The following is an 18,173-nucleotide window of genomic DNA, read 5'->3' as shown; positions in this document are numbered from 1 at the left end:
ATAGGAGTAGGCAAGGACTTCATGACCAAAACACTGAAAGCATTGGCAACAAAAGCCAAAATAGACAAATGGGACCTAATCAAACTTCACAGCTTCTGCATGGCAAAAGAAACAGTCATTAGCATGAATCGGCAACCAACAGAATGGGAAAAAATTTTTGCAGTTTACCCATGTGACAAAGGGCTGATATCCAGAATTTACAAAGAACTCAAACAGATTTACAAGAAAAAAAACAAACAAGCCCATTCAAAAGTGGGCAAAGGATATGAACAGACACTTTACAAAAGAAGACATACATGAGGCCAACAAACATATGAAAAAATGCTCATCATCACTAGTCATTAGAGAAATGCAAATCAAAACTACATTTGAGATACCATCTCACGCCAGTTAGAATGGTGGTCATTAAAAAATCTGGAGACAGCCGGGCGCGGTGGCTCACGCCTGTAATCCCAGCACTTTGGGAGGCCGAGGCGGGTGGATCACGAGGTCAAGATATCGAGACCATCCTGGTCAACATGGTGAAACCCCATCTCTACTAAAACTACAAAAAAATTAGCTGGGCATGGTGGCACATGCCTGTAATCCCAGCTACTCAGGAGGCTGAGGCAGGAGAATTGCCTGAACCCAGGAGGAGGAGGTTGCAGTGAGCAGAGATCGCGCCATTGCACTCCAGCCTGGGTAACAAGGGCGAAACTCCGTCTCAAAAAAAAAAAAAAAAAAAAAAAAAAAAAAAAATCTGGAGACAGATGCTGGAGAGGATGTGGAGAAATAGGAACACTTTTACACTGCTGGTGGGAGTGTAAATTAGTTCAACCATTGTGGAAGACAGTGTGGCAATTCCTCAAGGACCTAGGAATACAAATTCCATTTGACCCAGCAATCTCATTACTGGGTATATATCCAAAGGACTATAAATCGTTCTACTATAAGGACACATGCACACGAATGTTTATTGCAGCACTGTTTACAATAGCAAAGACCTGGAATCAACCCAAATGCCCATCGATGATAGACTGGACAGGGAAAATGTGGCACATATACACCACGGAATATTATGCAGCAATCAAAAACTATGAGTTTGTGTCCTTTGTAGGGACTTGGAGGAACCTGGAGAACATCATTCTCAGCAAACTGACACAAGAACAGAAAATGAAATACTGTATGTTCTCACTCATAGGCGGGTGTTGAACAATGAGAACACATGGACACGGGGGGGGGAGCACTACACACTGGGGCCTGTTTGGGGGAATAGGGGAGTGACAGCAGGGGGTGGGGAGTTGGGGAGAGATATCATGGGGAGAAATGCCAGATATTGGTAATGGGGAGGAAGGCAGCACATCACACTGCCATGTGTGTACCTATGCAACTATCTTGCATGTTCTTCACATGTACCCCAAAACCTAAAATGCAATTAAAAAAAAAGAAAGGGTACAATTATCTATGTTGCAAGGTAGCCTAAACTAAATTATTTGTAGGGTTGGGTGCAGGTAGTTGAGGGGGCCCTTACTGACAGGCACCTGGCTCCCGGGTGAAAGAGAAGGCAGGAAGGAGGGGGCAGTGACTCTGTACACTCTGCTTCTTTATCTCTTTATTTCCATGTAGCTGACTTAAAACTAAGGCACTTTGAATTGAAAATAAACCATCACATATAGGTTATTTTCTACACTATTTTAAAAAAATCACTGAAGCCTTTTTCTAATAAAAGACAATCTTTAAAATAAATTATTAAATTAAAATAGCAGGGAGATCCTTGTTTCTTTCTCTTTTATAATTTCATGGATTGTTGGGGGCCAAACGTGTCTACTCACTTGAGCAATCCAGCCCGGTGGAAGACGTAGAGATCCTGCTCGACAGTACAGGTGTTGAAAGGGACCACCTTCACAAAGTTCTGGATGAGGATGAACTCGGGGGTGAGACGGGGCAGAGAAATTACACAGAAGTTCTTATCCTAACATCATCAAAAAACAGGACACAGGGAAAGAATAAAAAACCATTAATGGAAAAATGAATTCCTCTAAAAAAAATTCCTCTAAAGAAAAATAGAAGCAAAATGTGTTGATTAAGGAGAGAATACTCAAATTACCTTTCCTATAATTTGGGAAATAATCACATAAAATTCAGGAAATAAGCAACTACAAGAGCTTAGAAAAAGTATCTTTGTGCCTCACTGAAACCTGAATAAATCAATCTTATAAACAATGGTACTCATTCAGCATAACTCTTCTGTGGTAGTAGATTTTTAAACCAAGAGAATTCACACTTGCAAGTTCACTTGTGTCACCAAGTCAATGAGGCAGCATGGCGTCCTAGCAAAGGCCCCTTGCTTACTAAGTGACCTGACACCAGCTGTGGTCCCTTCCTCTTGTGAGATGGGAGGGTGATACTCCAGGCCTTTTTTGGCTCTAAAATTCTCTGATTATCCATAAACTGATGTGTAGGTATCTTATCATGACATGATCCCAGTTGGCTGAACAGATTCATGGGCATGATCAAACCCAGACAGCGGGTTTAGTTAGCAGACACAGGAGGTCCTGCATGTCCTGAGGGCTGCCATTCACCTGTTCTAGGCATGCCCTGTCCATACGGTAGCCAATGACATGTGGCTGGTGTGGGGGAGGAACTAAATTTTACATTTCATTTCATTTAAATTAAAAAAACTGATACTCAATTCTGTTATTGGAGAAGATTTATGTGTGCTTAGATTATGCCAATCTACTTAACCAACTGGAAATTTTATAATAACTAAATACAGATCAACTATTTCTGATGAAAATTTAGGACTTGTATTGAGATGTGCTATAAATGTGAAATACACATTAGATTTCAAAGACTTAGTATGAGAAAAATAATGTAAATAGCTCGCTAATAATGTTTCATACTGATTACCTGTTGAAATGATTAAATTTACCCAGGCACAATGGCACTGTAATCCCAGTACTTTGGAAGGCCAAGATGGGAGGATCACTTGAGCCCAGGAGTTCCAGACCAGTCTGGGCAAGATGGCGAGACCCTGTCCTTACAATCTCTTTTTTTTTTTTTTTATTTTATTTTTTTTTTTTAATTAACTGGGAATGGTGACATATCTCTACTTGGGAGGCTGAGGTAGGAGGATCCCTTGAGCCAAGAAGTTTGAGGTAGCAGTGAGCTATGATTGTGCCATTGCATGTAACAAAGTGAGACCCTGTCTCTTTAAAAAAAAGAACTGGGACATATTAAGTTAAATGAAAGATATTATAATATAAATTTCATCTGTTCCTTTTTCTTTTTTTTCCTATGGCTCTTGGAACATTCCGAATTACCAATGTGGCTCACACTCCATCTCTGGACAGTGCTGCTCTAGGCTGTCTGAGCTTCACACAGCCGCTTGATTCTCTGCCAGGTCCCTGCAGAAGCAGCCTGCTCTTCCCACAGCTAATTTGTCCCTTTGGGATCTCGCCTTCTCTTGAACCCTGTGAAGGCATTACTTGTGCTAATCCAAAACCCTGGGGACATCTGTGTAACTCAAAGGACTGAATCATTGTTTGACTGTATCTTCCCTCTTTTTAGCAAATTAGCAGGGTTCCTTTTGGGGAAACTGAGAATCAAGTTGCTGAAATACTCAAGTTGAAAATAAGAACTGGGTGCCAAGCCTGGGTGGGCTTCCTCTGGGAAGAGGAGAGTAACTATAATGAGTTGCTTCATCTTGGATTTGAAGGATTAAGGATGAAGCAATCAAGGTTATTATTTTCCTGTCGTCCATGTTCTGAAGTCAAATAGAATTGAAATGTAAACAGCTCTTTACCCTTTTAAAGCCAACATTACTTTTAAAATGTTAAAAGATTTACCTTTAACTGGACTTTAAATAGGAAATAATTAAAATTACTGAAATTTATTTAAGGAGTCTTTGAGGGAAACTGACTTTGCAAATCCTACGTTCAGGGCAATCTATATTTTTTAGAAAGTGTCTTAATAATCAATTTTTTAAAATTATGATGGAGAACATACTGCCTTATTACAAATAAAGAAAGAAATAACACCTAATATCACATAGTTTTAAGACAAAATAATTAAACTATACTTGTTTTTGCCACATCAAAAAGAGGAAAAATAAAGCAATAGATATTTTTCTTGAAATCAGTCAACTGAAGTGCAGATGTTGACTCTACTTAATTAACAGGCTTGTCTTTATAAAAATGCATTTTATCCCTCAAAACTTCCTTCTCCATCTTCTTCCCTTCAATACAGAAGTATAAGAGTCTGGTTAGATCTCCATCCCTAGACAACAATGAGACAAGAATGTAGGCAGAAGCCCGGGACACCCTGACATGGAGAATCTTACTGCACTCAGATGTTACCCTGCAGGCCCATTCACCAATGTGGGTTGAGCCCCTGTACAAGCCAGGCATGAAATCAGGCCTGAGGATCCAGTAGGGAAAGAAATGCCAACCTGAAAATCAACAATTTTCTGCTTTGCTACCCTCAGAAAAGCGGTATGATGTTTTTCGAATACTTGGAGCCAATATGATCTATAAAATAACATACAGTGTCATTCGCTCTCATTTATGACATTTTCCTATGCTACTATGAATGATTTGATTCTCTAAAAGAAACTTTGCATTTAAAGAAAACTGCTAAAATAGCGTGACTTAAAAAATGTGTGGAAATGACAATAAAAATAGAAATAGTTTTATGAGCTCGTGACATGCCATTTGGCCTTACTCTCAGAACACAAACCTCAACACTCATAGCATAATAAATTCATGGCATTTTACTTTTCTACAACTTCTCTAAGCTTACAAAACCAGTTCTCAAAATTCAGCATGTACTTACAGAGAAAAGGCTGAAAACAAAATTCATAAAATCCAGCGACCTGTAAACAAGACAGGAAGCACTGTCACTGCCCTTCAGGCAAATGCAACATCAGTGGACATTTACAGAGATTTATGGCTCCCTCCCCTCGGGCAGCGATTAGCCAACCACTAGTCAGAATGTGTGTCTAGCTGAACACCAATGGGGAGCATAAGTCATAAGCTTCGTATGTCAGTAATAAAGTATTCTGTAGAACTGAAGACATTTTCACATCAATTAATAATCTATGTGCATTTGAAAAGCCAAAACAAAATCGGTCATTCGGCACCTATGATCCATTCCTTCTGTTTGGAAGAGGTAAGAGGAGAGGTGAGAAATAGTATAGGCTGCTTCTGATCTTTTTCCCTTTTATGTGTGAAAGATTTTCTGAGTAGATGTAGATGTACGTTCATGGGCAAATCACACTGGGTCATCAAATTCCTGTTTCAAAATTCAGAAAGTATACTCATATTTAAATGCACAGATAAATATAAAGCAGCAAATCTAGAAAGCCTTTACAAGTTGTCAGATGTAAAGAACTATCTTTTCAATCTCTCAGATCTCCATAAAAGCCGAAAACTCAAGATGAAAAAAGTAGAAGTACAACATGGTTCCAGGGGATGCTGGGAGATTGAGAATGCCTTTAAACAGCTCCTCTGAAGAGGAACTGTCCAGCCTGGTCATCTTTTAGACACTCCAGAGCCTTCCACTCTGTTGAAATGGGTCAATCATTCCCTCTTCGAGATGGTTCTGTGGACAGATGAGGAGTGGTGCTAAGACGTGGAATTCAGGACCAAGGGCAGCATCCAGTGTCTGGACCACTGGGGAGCAGCAAGCACTGAACATGTGGGCGTTCTGGGGGGCAGGGTGGAGGGCAGGGTGGATGGTCCTGTATAATTGTATATAGGACCATGCATGCCTCCTCCTTGCTGTAGCCTCCTTGCTTGTTGGGTGTCGACTTATCTCCCACTCAGATATTCCATGTGGCAGAGGCTCCAGCTGCAGATCTGGGGTACAGCATGAGCCAAGGGACAGAGCCCATCTTCTCCATCTCCTTATGGCTGGGCTTGTCATTGCTCCTGGCTCAGGAATGAACACACAGTCCTGTTAGGCCTCATGGGACTTTGGCTGGAAAGCTGGGCCCAACCCAGCAAGTCCTCCTCACTGAATTTTGATGCAGAGCTGTCAGTGGTTTTAGAGCTGGGATGGGGCACTCCTCTGAGAAGGGGGCCAAAAGGAGGAAGTAGGGTGATATGGTTTGGCCGTGTCCCCACCCAAATCTCATCTTGAATTATAGCTCCCATAATTCCCATGTGTTGTGGGAGGTAACTGGTGGGAGATAATTGAACCCTGGGAGTGGTTTCCAACATACTGTTCTCCTGCTAGTGAATAAGTCTCACGAGATCTGATGGTTTTACAAGGGGAAACCCCTTTCACATGGCTCTCATTGCCTCTTTGTCTGCTGCCATGTAAGATGTGGTTTTCGTCTTCATCCATGATTGTAAGGCCTCCCCAGCCACACGGAACTGTAAGTCCACTATAAATTACTCAATCTTGAGTATGTCTTTATTATCAGCATGAAAACGAACTAACACACAGGGTAAAGAGGTAGAGAGGGAAACTTGGTCCTTGATTTGGTTATCTAAATCCTAGATCAAGCCATATTTAAAATAGTCTCACCACTGGAGTCATCATTACTTATGTAAGGCAATCATTCAATTTTTTTTTCAAAGCCAGTTTGGTTGGATTTTCTGCTACTTGCAAGCAAAAGACTCTAGATAATCAGTAACCCAAATCCAAGTTCTCCAAGCAATGCAAACTTTAGAGAATGGGAGCAGCATGTGGTTACGTAAGTGATAATCTTCCAGATTCCCAATTGTTACATAGGTGGGCCAGCTTTCTTGTTCACTTCTACAGCAATATTAAAATTTTAGGGACTAGACTCTCTGGATGGGGCTTAGGAATTTGTGGTTTTTTAAAATTGCCCAGGAGAGTAAGGAAGTGGGCCAGGTTTGGAAATTACTGGGTCTGTAAAGTTAAAACGTTGGTCCACTGATGCCAGAAGAGATTCTCACTGTGACAGCCAGCCAGGAGGTCAGTACTTGCCTTGCTTCGTATTTCTCATCAATACAAAACAGCTGAATACAAAAAGCAGCTGAGGCTCCCCTGTAGATGGGGCGGAAGTGGGCAGGTTCTTCAGGCTGTAAGAGCGATGCCAAGCTCCTACTGCTGCCATGGTGATCCTGCGCACAGCCAGGGGAGGCCTCACTGAGTTTTTCTATGTCCTAGAGCAAGGAGAGAGGAGGAGCCAGTGAGAATCCTGTCAATTCCCTGTAATTTAGTGGGCTGGTGGTTGCATCATCTCTACATGACACCATTCAGAGGACAGGTAAGACTGTTTCACCCAAAACAACTCATCCTGGGCCAGGCCTGATTTTAAGGAGAGTTTCTTAATGAGATACTCAAAATCTATAAAATGTTTTTAAAAACTAGTTCTCCAGTGAGAACACATGGACACAGGGAGGGGAACATCACACACCTGCTGGCGGGTGGGGAGCAAGGGGAGGGAGAGCATTAGGACAAATACTTAATGCATTCGGACAAATACTTAATGCATTCGGGGCTTTAAACCTAGATGACGGGTTGATAGGTGCAGCAAACCACCGAGGCCCATGAATACCTATGTAACAAACCTGAATGTTTTGCACATGTATCCCAGAACTTAAAGTAAAATAAAAATAAATAAATAAAGCTGGTTCTCAAACGAAGGTCTCACATGAGACAAATAGTTTCAGTTGGCCTTTGACATAGGGTCCATCTTTTAACTGCATCCGGATGCAGGGTCCAGCCCCGCAGGGTCTAGTGGGTGTTCTTTCATGTGCAGAGACAACAGATTGCAGGAAACAAAGACACAAGACAGAGATAGGAGAAGAATTATTCAGCTGCGCCCGGGGGGACCACTACTACCAAGGCATGGAGTCCAGTAGTGGCCCAGAACACCTGGATGTGCTGATATAAACTGTATACAAGGCAGGGGGTCAGGGTAAGGAGAGTGAATCATCTGACATGATTGACAGGGTCAAGCAAATCACGTGCTTACAGTATAGGGGGTCCCTTCCGTTTCAGGTAGCCGCTGCAAGGGAGGGAGGCATATATGTCAGCATTTTTCTACACACTTATCAGAAAGATCTATGGCTTTTAGGATTCCCCTACTCTTACTTCTCACAACTTCTAAGAACTTAAAAGGAGAGCCAGGCAGGAAAGTGGAACATGGAAGTGGACAAGGATGGTGACCACTGGAGCACAGTACCATAGAGAGACAGTTAAGCCCCTGGATGTCTGTGGGCAGGCCTGGCTAATGTCAGGCCTTCTTCAAGAGCCGGGCAGAGCAGAGTGTTCTCTGAACTCCCTCAGTGAAAGGGAAACTCCCCTTCACAGCCTGCTAAGTAACGGGCACCTTCCCTGGTGCTGGTGCTACCGCAAGACCTGCCTGCTAAGTAACAGGCACCTTCCCGGGTGCTGGCACTACTGCCAGGCTCTCACACTTGCCACCTGATCACTTCTCACAATGTCCCTTCGGTTCCTAATTGTATTTCACCTGGTTGGTTCTATACTGTAAGACTAGAATGTTTTTATGCTCTAATACTAAAGCAAAAATTAATAATAAAGAATAATGCTTTAATAAGATTGATTATATAATTATGTGATTGTTTCTAAATATATTTGGTATCATTGCTAAAACTAAGTAATCAGTGATTTACTGGGACACATTGTGCCTTCAGTCTCTTGCCTTGGCACCTGAGCAACTTTCTTCCCACATCCTGGGGTAGAGATTACAGTGTGGTAGTGTTATATACATATTATAATAACCCCGGAAGCAAAATGCCTCTGTCCCCAAAACTGTTTGTTTTCACTGTGATACAGCATTTTTGAATCTTGGGACTGGTCAGGTGGTCCTGGGAGTAACTGTGGCAGGGAGGTGGAGCCCAGGAAGGGCCAATGGACCACAACCACCTGGAAAGTCAGGGCTGAGGCTGTTCAGTCTTGGGTTAGGTGCATCTAAAAAGGTGTCATTTCTCAGAAGACGATTCCTTTTGAGATCTCTCATGGAGTTCTTTTAAATCAAAGTAATATATGCATATAGAAAAATTTTAAATAATATTAGCACCAAATATTTCTTAAGAAATTAGCAGTTCTCTGTCCTACCAAGTCTCTAACCCCACTGAATAGAATTTTCAACCTTTTCATTACTTTGGGTATTTATTTACCTCTATATTTCTAGACAATATGCTTATGCTGCTACTTCTAAATTCATCAGTTTTTAGAATTTCCTACTGGACACTGACGTAATGACTAGATTAATCCCGCTTACATTTCCATCCTTCCCACAGCTTATCCCCCATGATAATGACATCACAATCCAGGGTTAAATCAGTAAGTATTTACACTATTCTGAATGTGTAAGTATTTTGTTGTTGCTTATCAAAGTAGTGTAACATGACAATGTTTTCATTTGTGTACCTAGTTTTTATTCAACTTGTTTCCTAAGTTTTTCACTTGCTTAATCAGATTTGCCAAGTGTTCGTCACTATTCATTTCCAAATGATCAGGCATTGGGGATAATATATGAGCTTCATTTCTCCTCCCCTCTAATCTGGACTTGCAGCTCTGCCGGCCTGCCAGTACTGCAGCTCTGATTTCTTAAGTTCCAGGTCTTTTTCTTGTCTTTTGTGTTCATTTGTTTAGGCCCTTATATCTCTAGAGCACATTTTTAGCTTCATAAAAGCAACGTGCATGAGAGGCAAAAGTCCACAGATGCTGGCTAACTGGAGCACTTCACAGGGTGATCAGGCAGAGATCTGGCATTATTATTGGGTGGCTACCTTCAGAGACATTATCTGAAGGCATTTTCTTTGGGGCTGTCAGTTTTTTGGGGACTTAACCTCTCCAATATCCTGCATGAGGAACTGTATTAGGTGGAAGAGTGGCCCCCAAAGATGTACAGGTCCTAGTCCCTGGAACCTGTCTTTCAGGGCACACGGACTTGAAGGGTTCTGTGATGAGGAGATGCTCCTAGGTGACCTGGGTGCACCCACTGGAATCACTAAGAGGGAGGCAGCATCTGAGTCAGAGGGAGGAAGATGTTGTGCTGCTGGCTCTGAAGATGGAGGAAGGGGCCATAGGGCATGGAACACACGTGGCTTCTAGAAGCTGGCAAAGACAAGGAAACTGATTCTCCCCCAGAGCCTCCAGAAGGAACATGCCCCTTTCTACACCTGAAACTCAGCATACTCAAACCTATTTTAGAATTCTGACCTCCAGAACTGTACAATAATAAATCTGTGTTATAAGCTACCAAGTTCGGGTCAATGTGTTACAGCAGCAATAGAAACTAATATAAGGCCGGGCTCCTGGCATCGAGAAGGTGTGGCTGGAGGAGGGGCTGTGGATTCCTCTATTCAAAATGGAGAATTCCACTTACTTGTCTGTTCTCCATCCTTCGCCATTATAACGCCCATGCAGTGGAGCAGCAGCCTCTGTTCAATCTCTCTAGAGAACAGTCATTTCACCCTCTCACTTGGGGTGTGGCTGACAACCTAACCGGAGTCTGCAGGGATCCAGTGTTCCTCACTTCACAGCAGCCTGCCCAGCCTTTTCAGCCCAGTACCTCACCCGCCTTCTGCAAACCTCCAGTCTTCAGCCTTGTGTAGAATTCACACGCTTTTCACCAGTCTCTCCTTTCATAGAGTTTCACCTTCCTCAGCTGTGCTAAGCCAGTGTAAACTCCTCCATCGATTTTTTTATTCTCAGTATTTTTAAAGTGCTTATCTTCCAATATCTCCTCTCCATCTCATCGTTGTGGATTTGTGCTCTTTTTATTCCTTTACTGTCATTTTAGTGATTTTTCTCCAGAAGGGAAAGGAGATAAAAATAGGAGATCAATCCACCTTGTTGACTCAGGTGTCTTCTGGGGTTCCAACATGTTTGATATGGTGCTGGGGCCAGGCATGCCGTCTCCCCATCCACATCCTTGCTTGGGTTCATAAGGAATGAGTACCCACTCAGGAATATTAGAAAGAAAACTGCTATCCTCTTCTGTACCTCGACTCTCCTTCCTATGGCACAGGGCATGACTGACTGGTCACTGAGTCTCCTAGTGCAGGTTGCCCCAGAAACACACCCTGAACTAAGAGTCTGAGAGTCAGTAGTTTACTTGGGGAGCAAAGCCAGGAAATTCTGTGAGGGGAGCGGTGTGTGAGGCAAGGAGAGCAAGGCTACCAGCATGTGGTGCTTCAAAATGTGGGTTACTACAGTGAATCAATCCCATCCGAATCTCTGGGAGCCGGGAGAACGCAGTGCGGAGTGATTCCACCTACGAGGCAAAGGAGCTGGGGTATTGACTCTCCAATGCCTTCAGTCATTGGCTGATGGCTGCTCCCACAAACAGTCTGCCCTGCTGCAAACAGAGCATGGAAGGAAGACCAGGCACTTGCAGTTCTCGTCCTCAGGGTGCTCAGGAAGGAAAAGTGCTAGAGGATATGGGTGGGGGTCCAACAGCATATGCTAATGTGAGATTCAAAGACTGGACCCTGTGCCTGCATCATGCTGTCTCTTTCTGGCAGCACATCCTGCTCCCAGAGTGCGTGCTTTCTACTCCCCTCCATGTCATTAGCCGGGAGTGGGGAGACCCTGCCCCATGGGTAAGTCCTGCCTACAACTACGTGGGAGCATTTAATTCAGTAAGGAGAAATGGGAAGCCCATTTGTGTTTTTGGTCCTAGCTTTCTTCTCTGGTTCAGTGTTAGCCAAAGGAAAGGGGTGTTTCAATCACCAGCTGACTTCTGGGTAGACTCCTTCACTGGTCAGAATCTAGAGAGGAGAGGGGTTGGAAAACCTGGCCCTCTGGCAGAATTTCAGTGTCTGGGCTTAGTGCTCAATGAAGCTGCCCCAGTGCCTCTATGAATATGATTAAGTCCCTTGTTCTGTTCCCTTCTCAAGGGTTCTCCAGGCTTCTGTTGCTGAGTCAGTCCATCCATCACCAAGATGCTCTTGGGATACTACTGAAATTCCAGGACTATGTTTATCATCAGGGGATGAAAATGCCTTATTATACCAATCTCCCACTCAAAAGCTGTAACACCCTCCTCTGCTCCCTGGGAAAAGTTTGAGATCCTGAGCAGGGTTCACAGGGCCCTGCCAATCTCTTCCTAAACCATCAGGCTGCTGGCAGAGAACAGAAGGGACACTCCAAGGGAGTGGTCAAGAGACCACCTGCAAAAGCATGGGCGGCGGGGTGAAGGGAAACCAACAAAGGATGGTGAAGTCCCCAGGAATGGCCACCGCACTGGTGGAAGATGCTACACCCGTTGGCCTGAATCTGTAACAGGAGGGAGGAGTTCCTAAATCCTGAGATGCAAGTGAATGACATTATATTAAGAACACATCTAGATACTGATATGAGTGTATCTATGTGCATATGATACAGAGAAAACTCTTACAAATGTTTTGCCTCTCCAAAATGTTTTCTTTTTGGGCAACAGGAGGGAGAGATAAGCTGTATTTACTAAAATGTTTGCAAATAATTTATGCAGAAAATGCAACTTACAGTCCAGGCTGTGGGGAGGATACAGAAGAAAAGATTAATCACAGCAGAGGAGGAGGTCATGGGGTGAGGCTTGCTGCAGCAGGTCCTAAAGGAGGTGGTAGGTGTGAACTGGTGGAGACAGGCAGAGAGGTCAAGAGGAGGAAAGGATGCAAAGCCTCCGAGGTAGAAAGGTGTGAAGCCCATGGGGTGGCCAGCAGGCACGCAAAGGCCCTCCTCAAACCCTACCTCTGGTTCACTAACTCCATTTTGGACCACTGATAAAGCTTCCTCGGATGCAGCTTCTCCAGCAATTTTTCCCTACAAATGACAAAAGCAAGACACGAAAATTAATCAACACCTGCAGTCGTTTGGCATCCAAGCTCTGGAGCAAGCTGCCAGGGTTCAGATCCTGGCTCTACGGCTCACTGGCCTTGTGGCACTGGGAAACTTATGTAGCCTCACTTTGATCCTCTGTGAAAAGCAGATGAGAAGAGCGTCTATTTCATAAGGATGTTATGACGATAAAATACAGACAGACAGAGAAACAGGTGTTTAGCGTAGTGCTGGCACCTCCTGATTCTCTGCAGATGTTGCTTATTACTCTATTATTTGTATTCTTATCTTTGACTTGAAAGCCACACTAAATTTAAAAAACAACAGCATCTGTGTTGAGGTATTATGATGGTGCAAAAGTAACTGCACCAAAAGGAATTGCATTAAAAGTAGCGGCAAAAACTGCGATTATTTTTGCACACAAAAGTAATTTGCACCAACCTAATACAACTGACATACAATAAGCTACATATATTTGAAGTATACTTTTTTGAAGAGCTTTTACTTATGTGTACATCCTTAAAAATATCACCACGCTCAAGAAAACAAACAGGACACATCACCCCCCAAGCTTCCGCGTTCCTACGTCCTCTCACTCCTACCCTTTCTACTCTGCCAACCACAGGCAAATGCTGATATGATTTTTGTCACTATAGTAGTTTGTACTTTCTGGAATTTTGTATTATGGAAATCAAATAGTATTTACTCTTTTTTGATCTGGCTTCTTTCACTCAGCATATTTATTTTGAAATTCATCCATGCTGTTGCACGCACCCGTGGTTTAGTCCTCTTCGTTGCTGAGTAGTATTCACGGTGTGGGTGCGCCATGCTGCCTCCACATCCTCACCCACACCTGGAACACTCAATCACTCTAGTTTTAGACATTCTAATAGATGCATAGTTGTATTTGATTGTGGTTTTAATTTACATTTCTCTAATGACTAATGAGATTGAGTGTCATTTCATGGGATGTCTTCTTTTGAAAAGTTCAAATCTTTTGTCCACTTTTAATTAGGTTTTTTATTTTGCATTATTGTGTTTTGAGAGTTTTAAAAAATACATTGTGGAAACAAGTCCTCTATCAGATATGTAATTTGCAAATATTTTCTTCCAGTCTGTGGCTTGCCTTTTCATTCTCTGAACAATATTTTTCAAAAAGAAAACATTTTAATTTTTGATGACATCTAATTGATAGATCTGTTCTTTCATGTATTATGCTTTTGATGTTGTTTCTAAGAAATCTTACCTAACCCAAGGTCACAACGATTTCCTCCTATGTTATGTTTTCTCTAGAGGTTATATTCGTTTGAATTCTACATTCAAGTCTATGATTCATTTGCAGCTAATTTTTGTATATGGTATGAGGTATGAATTGAGTTTTTTTTTAAAGTTTGTATATGGGTATTCAATTGTTTCAGAGAGAAGTCTATTCTTTCTCCAATACATTGCCATGTGCCTTTGTCAAAAATCAGTTGTCTATATATGTTGATTCTATTTCTGACTTTTTTCTTCTATTCCATGAACCTACTGTTGACCTTAGTGCCAATACTATACTATCTTCATTACAAGAACCTTATAATGATTAGGCCAGGCATAATGGCTCACACCTGTAATCTCAGTACTTTGGGAGGACAAGGCTGGAGGATCATTTGAGGCTGAAAATTCAAGACCAGCCTGGCCAATGTGACAAAACCCCATCTCTACTAAAAATACACCCACAAAAAAAATTGTAGGTGTGGTGGTGCACACCTGTAATCCCAGCTACTCAGAAGGCTGAGGAATGAGTATCACTTGCACCTGGGAGGCGGAGGTTGCAGTGAGCTGAGACCATGCCACTGAACTCCAGCTTGGGCAAGAGAGAAAAAAAAGAACCTTATAATAATTAATCTTGAAATCAGTTAGTGTTATCCTACAGTTTTGTTCTTTTTCAGAGTTGCTCTGGCTGTTTTAGGTTACCTCCATTTTTGCATACATTTTGAGACCAATTAATTAAACTTCTATAAAAATTCCTGCTGAAAATTTGATTGGAATTTTACTGAATTGGGGAAGAACTGATTTAAAGATTCAGTATCCCATGAGTCTCTCTAAGTATTTAGGTCTTTAATTTCTCTCAGAAATGTCCTATACTTTTCAGCATGGAAGTCTCGTGTATCTTCTGTCAGATTTAATCTATAAGTATTTAACATATTTGTGCTGTTGTAGATGGTATTTCAATCTGATTGTTCATTTCAATTATACAGAGATAGAATTAAATTGTGCATATAAATTTTGTATATATTTGTTCTAGTAGATATTTTGTAGATTCTATTAGTTTTTTTTTCCATAGGTCGTCATGTTGCCTGTGAGTAAAAGATAGTTTTAATTATTCCCTTCCAATCTGGATGCCTTTCATATATTTTCCAGTCTTTTCTGCACTGATCCAGATCGCCACTACAATTTTGATTAGAAGTGGTAAGAGCAGACATTCTTGACTTGTTCCTGACTTTAGGGGTAAAATAATTAGTCTGTCACCATTATGTGTGACATTTGCTGTAAGTTTTTCAAAATAACCTTTATCAAACTGAAAAAGTGCTAAGAGTCTTTATGAGGAATTAATGTTGGATTTTCAAATGTCTTTTACACATTCATGAAATAAACATATGTTTTTTTTTAGTTTGTTAAAATGGTGAATTACATTGATTTTCTTATGTTAAATGAAATTTGCATTCCTAGAAAAAACCCTACTCAGCTATGATTATCCTTTTTGTATATTGATTCCGTTTGCTAATTTTTAAATTTTTTTATTTCAATACATTTGGGGGAACAGTTAATATCTGGTTGCATGGAAAAGTTCCTTATTGATTTCTCAGATTTTGGTGCACCCATCATCCAAGCAGTGCATACTGTACCCAAAGTGTAGATCAAAGACTCTATGTTGGGCATCTAGTCTGGTTCCATATTTTTGCAACTGTGAATTGTGCTGTAATGAACATGCTTGTGCAAGTATATTTTTCATATAATGACTTCTTGTATACTTGGTAGACACCCAGTAACTGCTGGATCAAATGGTAGTTCTACTTTTAATTCTTTAAGGAATCTCCATATTATTTTCCATAATGCTTGTACTAGTTTACATTCCCACCAGCAGTGAAAAACTTCCCTTTTCGCCACATACAAGCCAACATCTGTTGTTTTTTTTACTTTTAAATGATAGCCATTCTTAACTCAGAAGGAACGTAAGAGACCTCTTCAAGGAGAACTACAAACCACTGCTCAACGAAATCAGAGAGGACACAAACAGATGGAGAAACATTCCATGTTCATGGTTAGGAAGAATTAATATCGTGAAATTTACAGAATCAACGCTATCCCCATCAAGCTACCATTGACTTTCTTCACAGAACTGGAAAAAACCACCATGAACTTCATATGGAACCAAAAGAGAGCCCGCATAGCCAAGTCAATTCTAAGCAAAAAGAACACAGCAGGGGGCGTCACACTACTGGATTTCAAACTATACTACAAGGCTACAGTAATCAAAACAGCATGGTACTGGTACCAAAACAGAGATATAGACCAATGGAACAAAACAGAGGCACCGGAGGCAACACAACATACATACAACTATACAATCTTTGATAAAACTGACAAAAACAAGCAATGGGGAAATGATTCCATGTTTAACAAATGGTGTTGGGAAAACTGGCTAGCCATGTGCAGAAAGCAGAAACTGGATCCCTTCCTGACACCTTACACTAAAATTAACTCCAGATGGATTAAAGACTTAAACATAAGACCTGGCACCATAAAAACCCTAGAAGAAAATCTAGGCAAAACTATCCAGGACATAGGAGTAGGCAAGGACTTCATGAACAAAACACCAAAAGCATTGGCAACAAAAGCCAAAATAGACAAATGGGACCTAATGAAACTCCACAGCTTCTGCACGGCAAAAGAAACAGTCACTAGAGTGGATCGGCAACCAACAGAATGGGAAAAAATTTTTGCAGTTTACCCATCTGACAAAGGGCTGATATCCAGAATTTACAAAGAACTCAAACAGATTTACAGGAAAAAAACAAACAAGCCCATTCAAAAGTGGGCAAAGGATATGAACAGATACTTTACGAAAGAAGACATATATGAGGCCAACAATCATATGAAAAAATGCTCATCGTCACTGGTCATCAGAGAGATGCAAATCAAAACCACATTGAGATACCATCTCACGCCAGTTAGAATGGCGATCATTAAAAAATCTGGAGACAACAGATGCTGGAGAGGATGTGGAGAAAAAGGAACACTTTTACACTGTTGGTGGGAGTGTAAATTAGTTCAACCATTGTGGAAGACGGTGTGGCGATTCCTCAAGGCCTTAGAAATAGAAATTCCATTTGACCCAGCAATCCCATTACTGGGTATATATCCAAAAGACTATAAATCGTTCTACTATAAGGACACATGTACACGAATGTTCATTGCAGCACTGTTTACAATAGCAAAGACCTGGAATCAACCAAAATGCCCATTGATAATAGACTGGATTGGAAAAATGTGGCACATATACACCATGGAATATTATGCAGCAATCAGAAATGATGAGTTTGTGTCGTTTGTAGGGACATGGATGAATCTGGAGAACTTCATCCTCAGCAAACTGACACAAGAACAGAAAATGAAACACCGCATATTCTCACTCATAGGTGGGTGATGAAAAATGAGAACACATGGACACAGAAAGGGGAGTACTAAACACTGGGGTCTATTGGGGGGAAAAGGGGAGGGCCAGTGGGAGGGGGAGGTGGGGAGGGATAGCCTGGGGAGAAAAGCCAAATGTGGGTGAAGGGGAGAAGAAAAGAAAGCACACTGCCATGTGTGTACCTACGCAACTGTCTTGCATGCTCTGCTCATGTACCCCAAAACCTATAATCCAATAAAAAATTAAAAAAAAAAAATGATAGCCATTCTTGCAGGAGTAAGGTGATATTTCACTGTAGTTTTGATTTGCATTTCCCAGATAATTAGTGGTGCTGAGCATTTTCTCATGTTTGTGGGCTGTTTGCAGATCTTCTCTTGAGGATTCTCTATTCATGTCCTTTGTCCACTTTTGATGGGATTATTTTTTTTTCTTGCCAATTCATTTGAGTTCCTTGTAGATCATGGATACTAGTTCTTTGTTGGATACACTTTGCAAATGTTTTCTCCCACTCTGTGGGTTGTCTGTTTACTCTGTTGATGATTTCTTCTGCTGTGCAGCTTTTTAGTTTAATTAGGTCCCATCTATTTCTCTTTGCCTTTGTTGCATTTGCTTTTGGGTTCTTGGTCATGAACTCTTTGCCTAAACCAATGTCTAGAAGGGTTTTTTCTGATGTTATCTTCTAAAAGTTTATGGCTTCACCTCTTAGATTTAAATCTTTGATCCAGCTTGAGGGGATTTTTCATTAAGG

General features: G+C 41.4%; 1 protein-coding gene across 8 annotated transcripts in view; it reads right to left on the bottom strand.

Moving 5' to 3' along the window:
• CFAP61 (cilia and flagella associated protein 61) overlaps window positions 1-18,173 on the bottom strand; it is a 327,205-nt gene that overhangs the window by 232,995 nt on the left and 76,037 nt on the right. For all 8 annotated transcript variants that reach the window (XM_035298462.3, XM_054255275.2, XM_078371503.1 and 5 more), the window contains 4 exons: window positions 12,661-12,732; window positions 6,937-7,115; window positions 4,813-4,852; window positions 1,812-1,951 (listed from right to left, as the gene is read on the bottom strand). In XM_035298462.3, coding sequence (XP_035154353.3) covers window positions 1,812-1,951; window positions 4,813-4,852; window positions 6,937-7,115; window positions 12,661-12,732 — 431 coding nt within the window. The remainder of the gene's footprint in view (window positions 1-1,811; window positions 1,952-4,812; window positions 4,853-6,936; window positions 7,116-12,660; window positions 12,733-18,173) is intronic.

This window comes from Callithrix jacchus, chromosome 5 (genome assembly GCF_049354715.1).
Source record: "Callithrix jacchus isolate 240 chromosome 5, calJac240_pri, whole genome shotgun sequence".
Classification (NCBI taxonomy): domain Eukaryota; kingdom Metazoa; phylum Chordata; class Mammalia; order Primates; family Cebidae; genus Callithrix; species Callithrix jacchus.
This window is presented reverse-complemented; position numbering and strand designations above follow the sequence as displayed.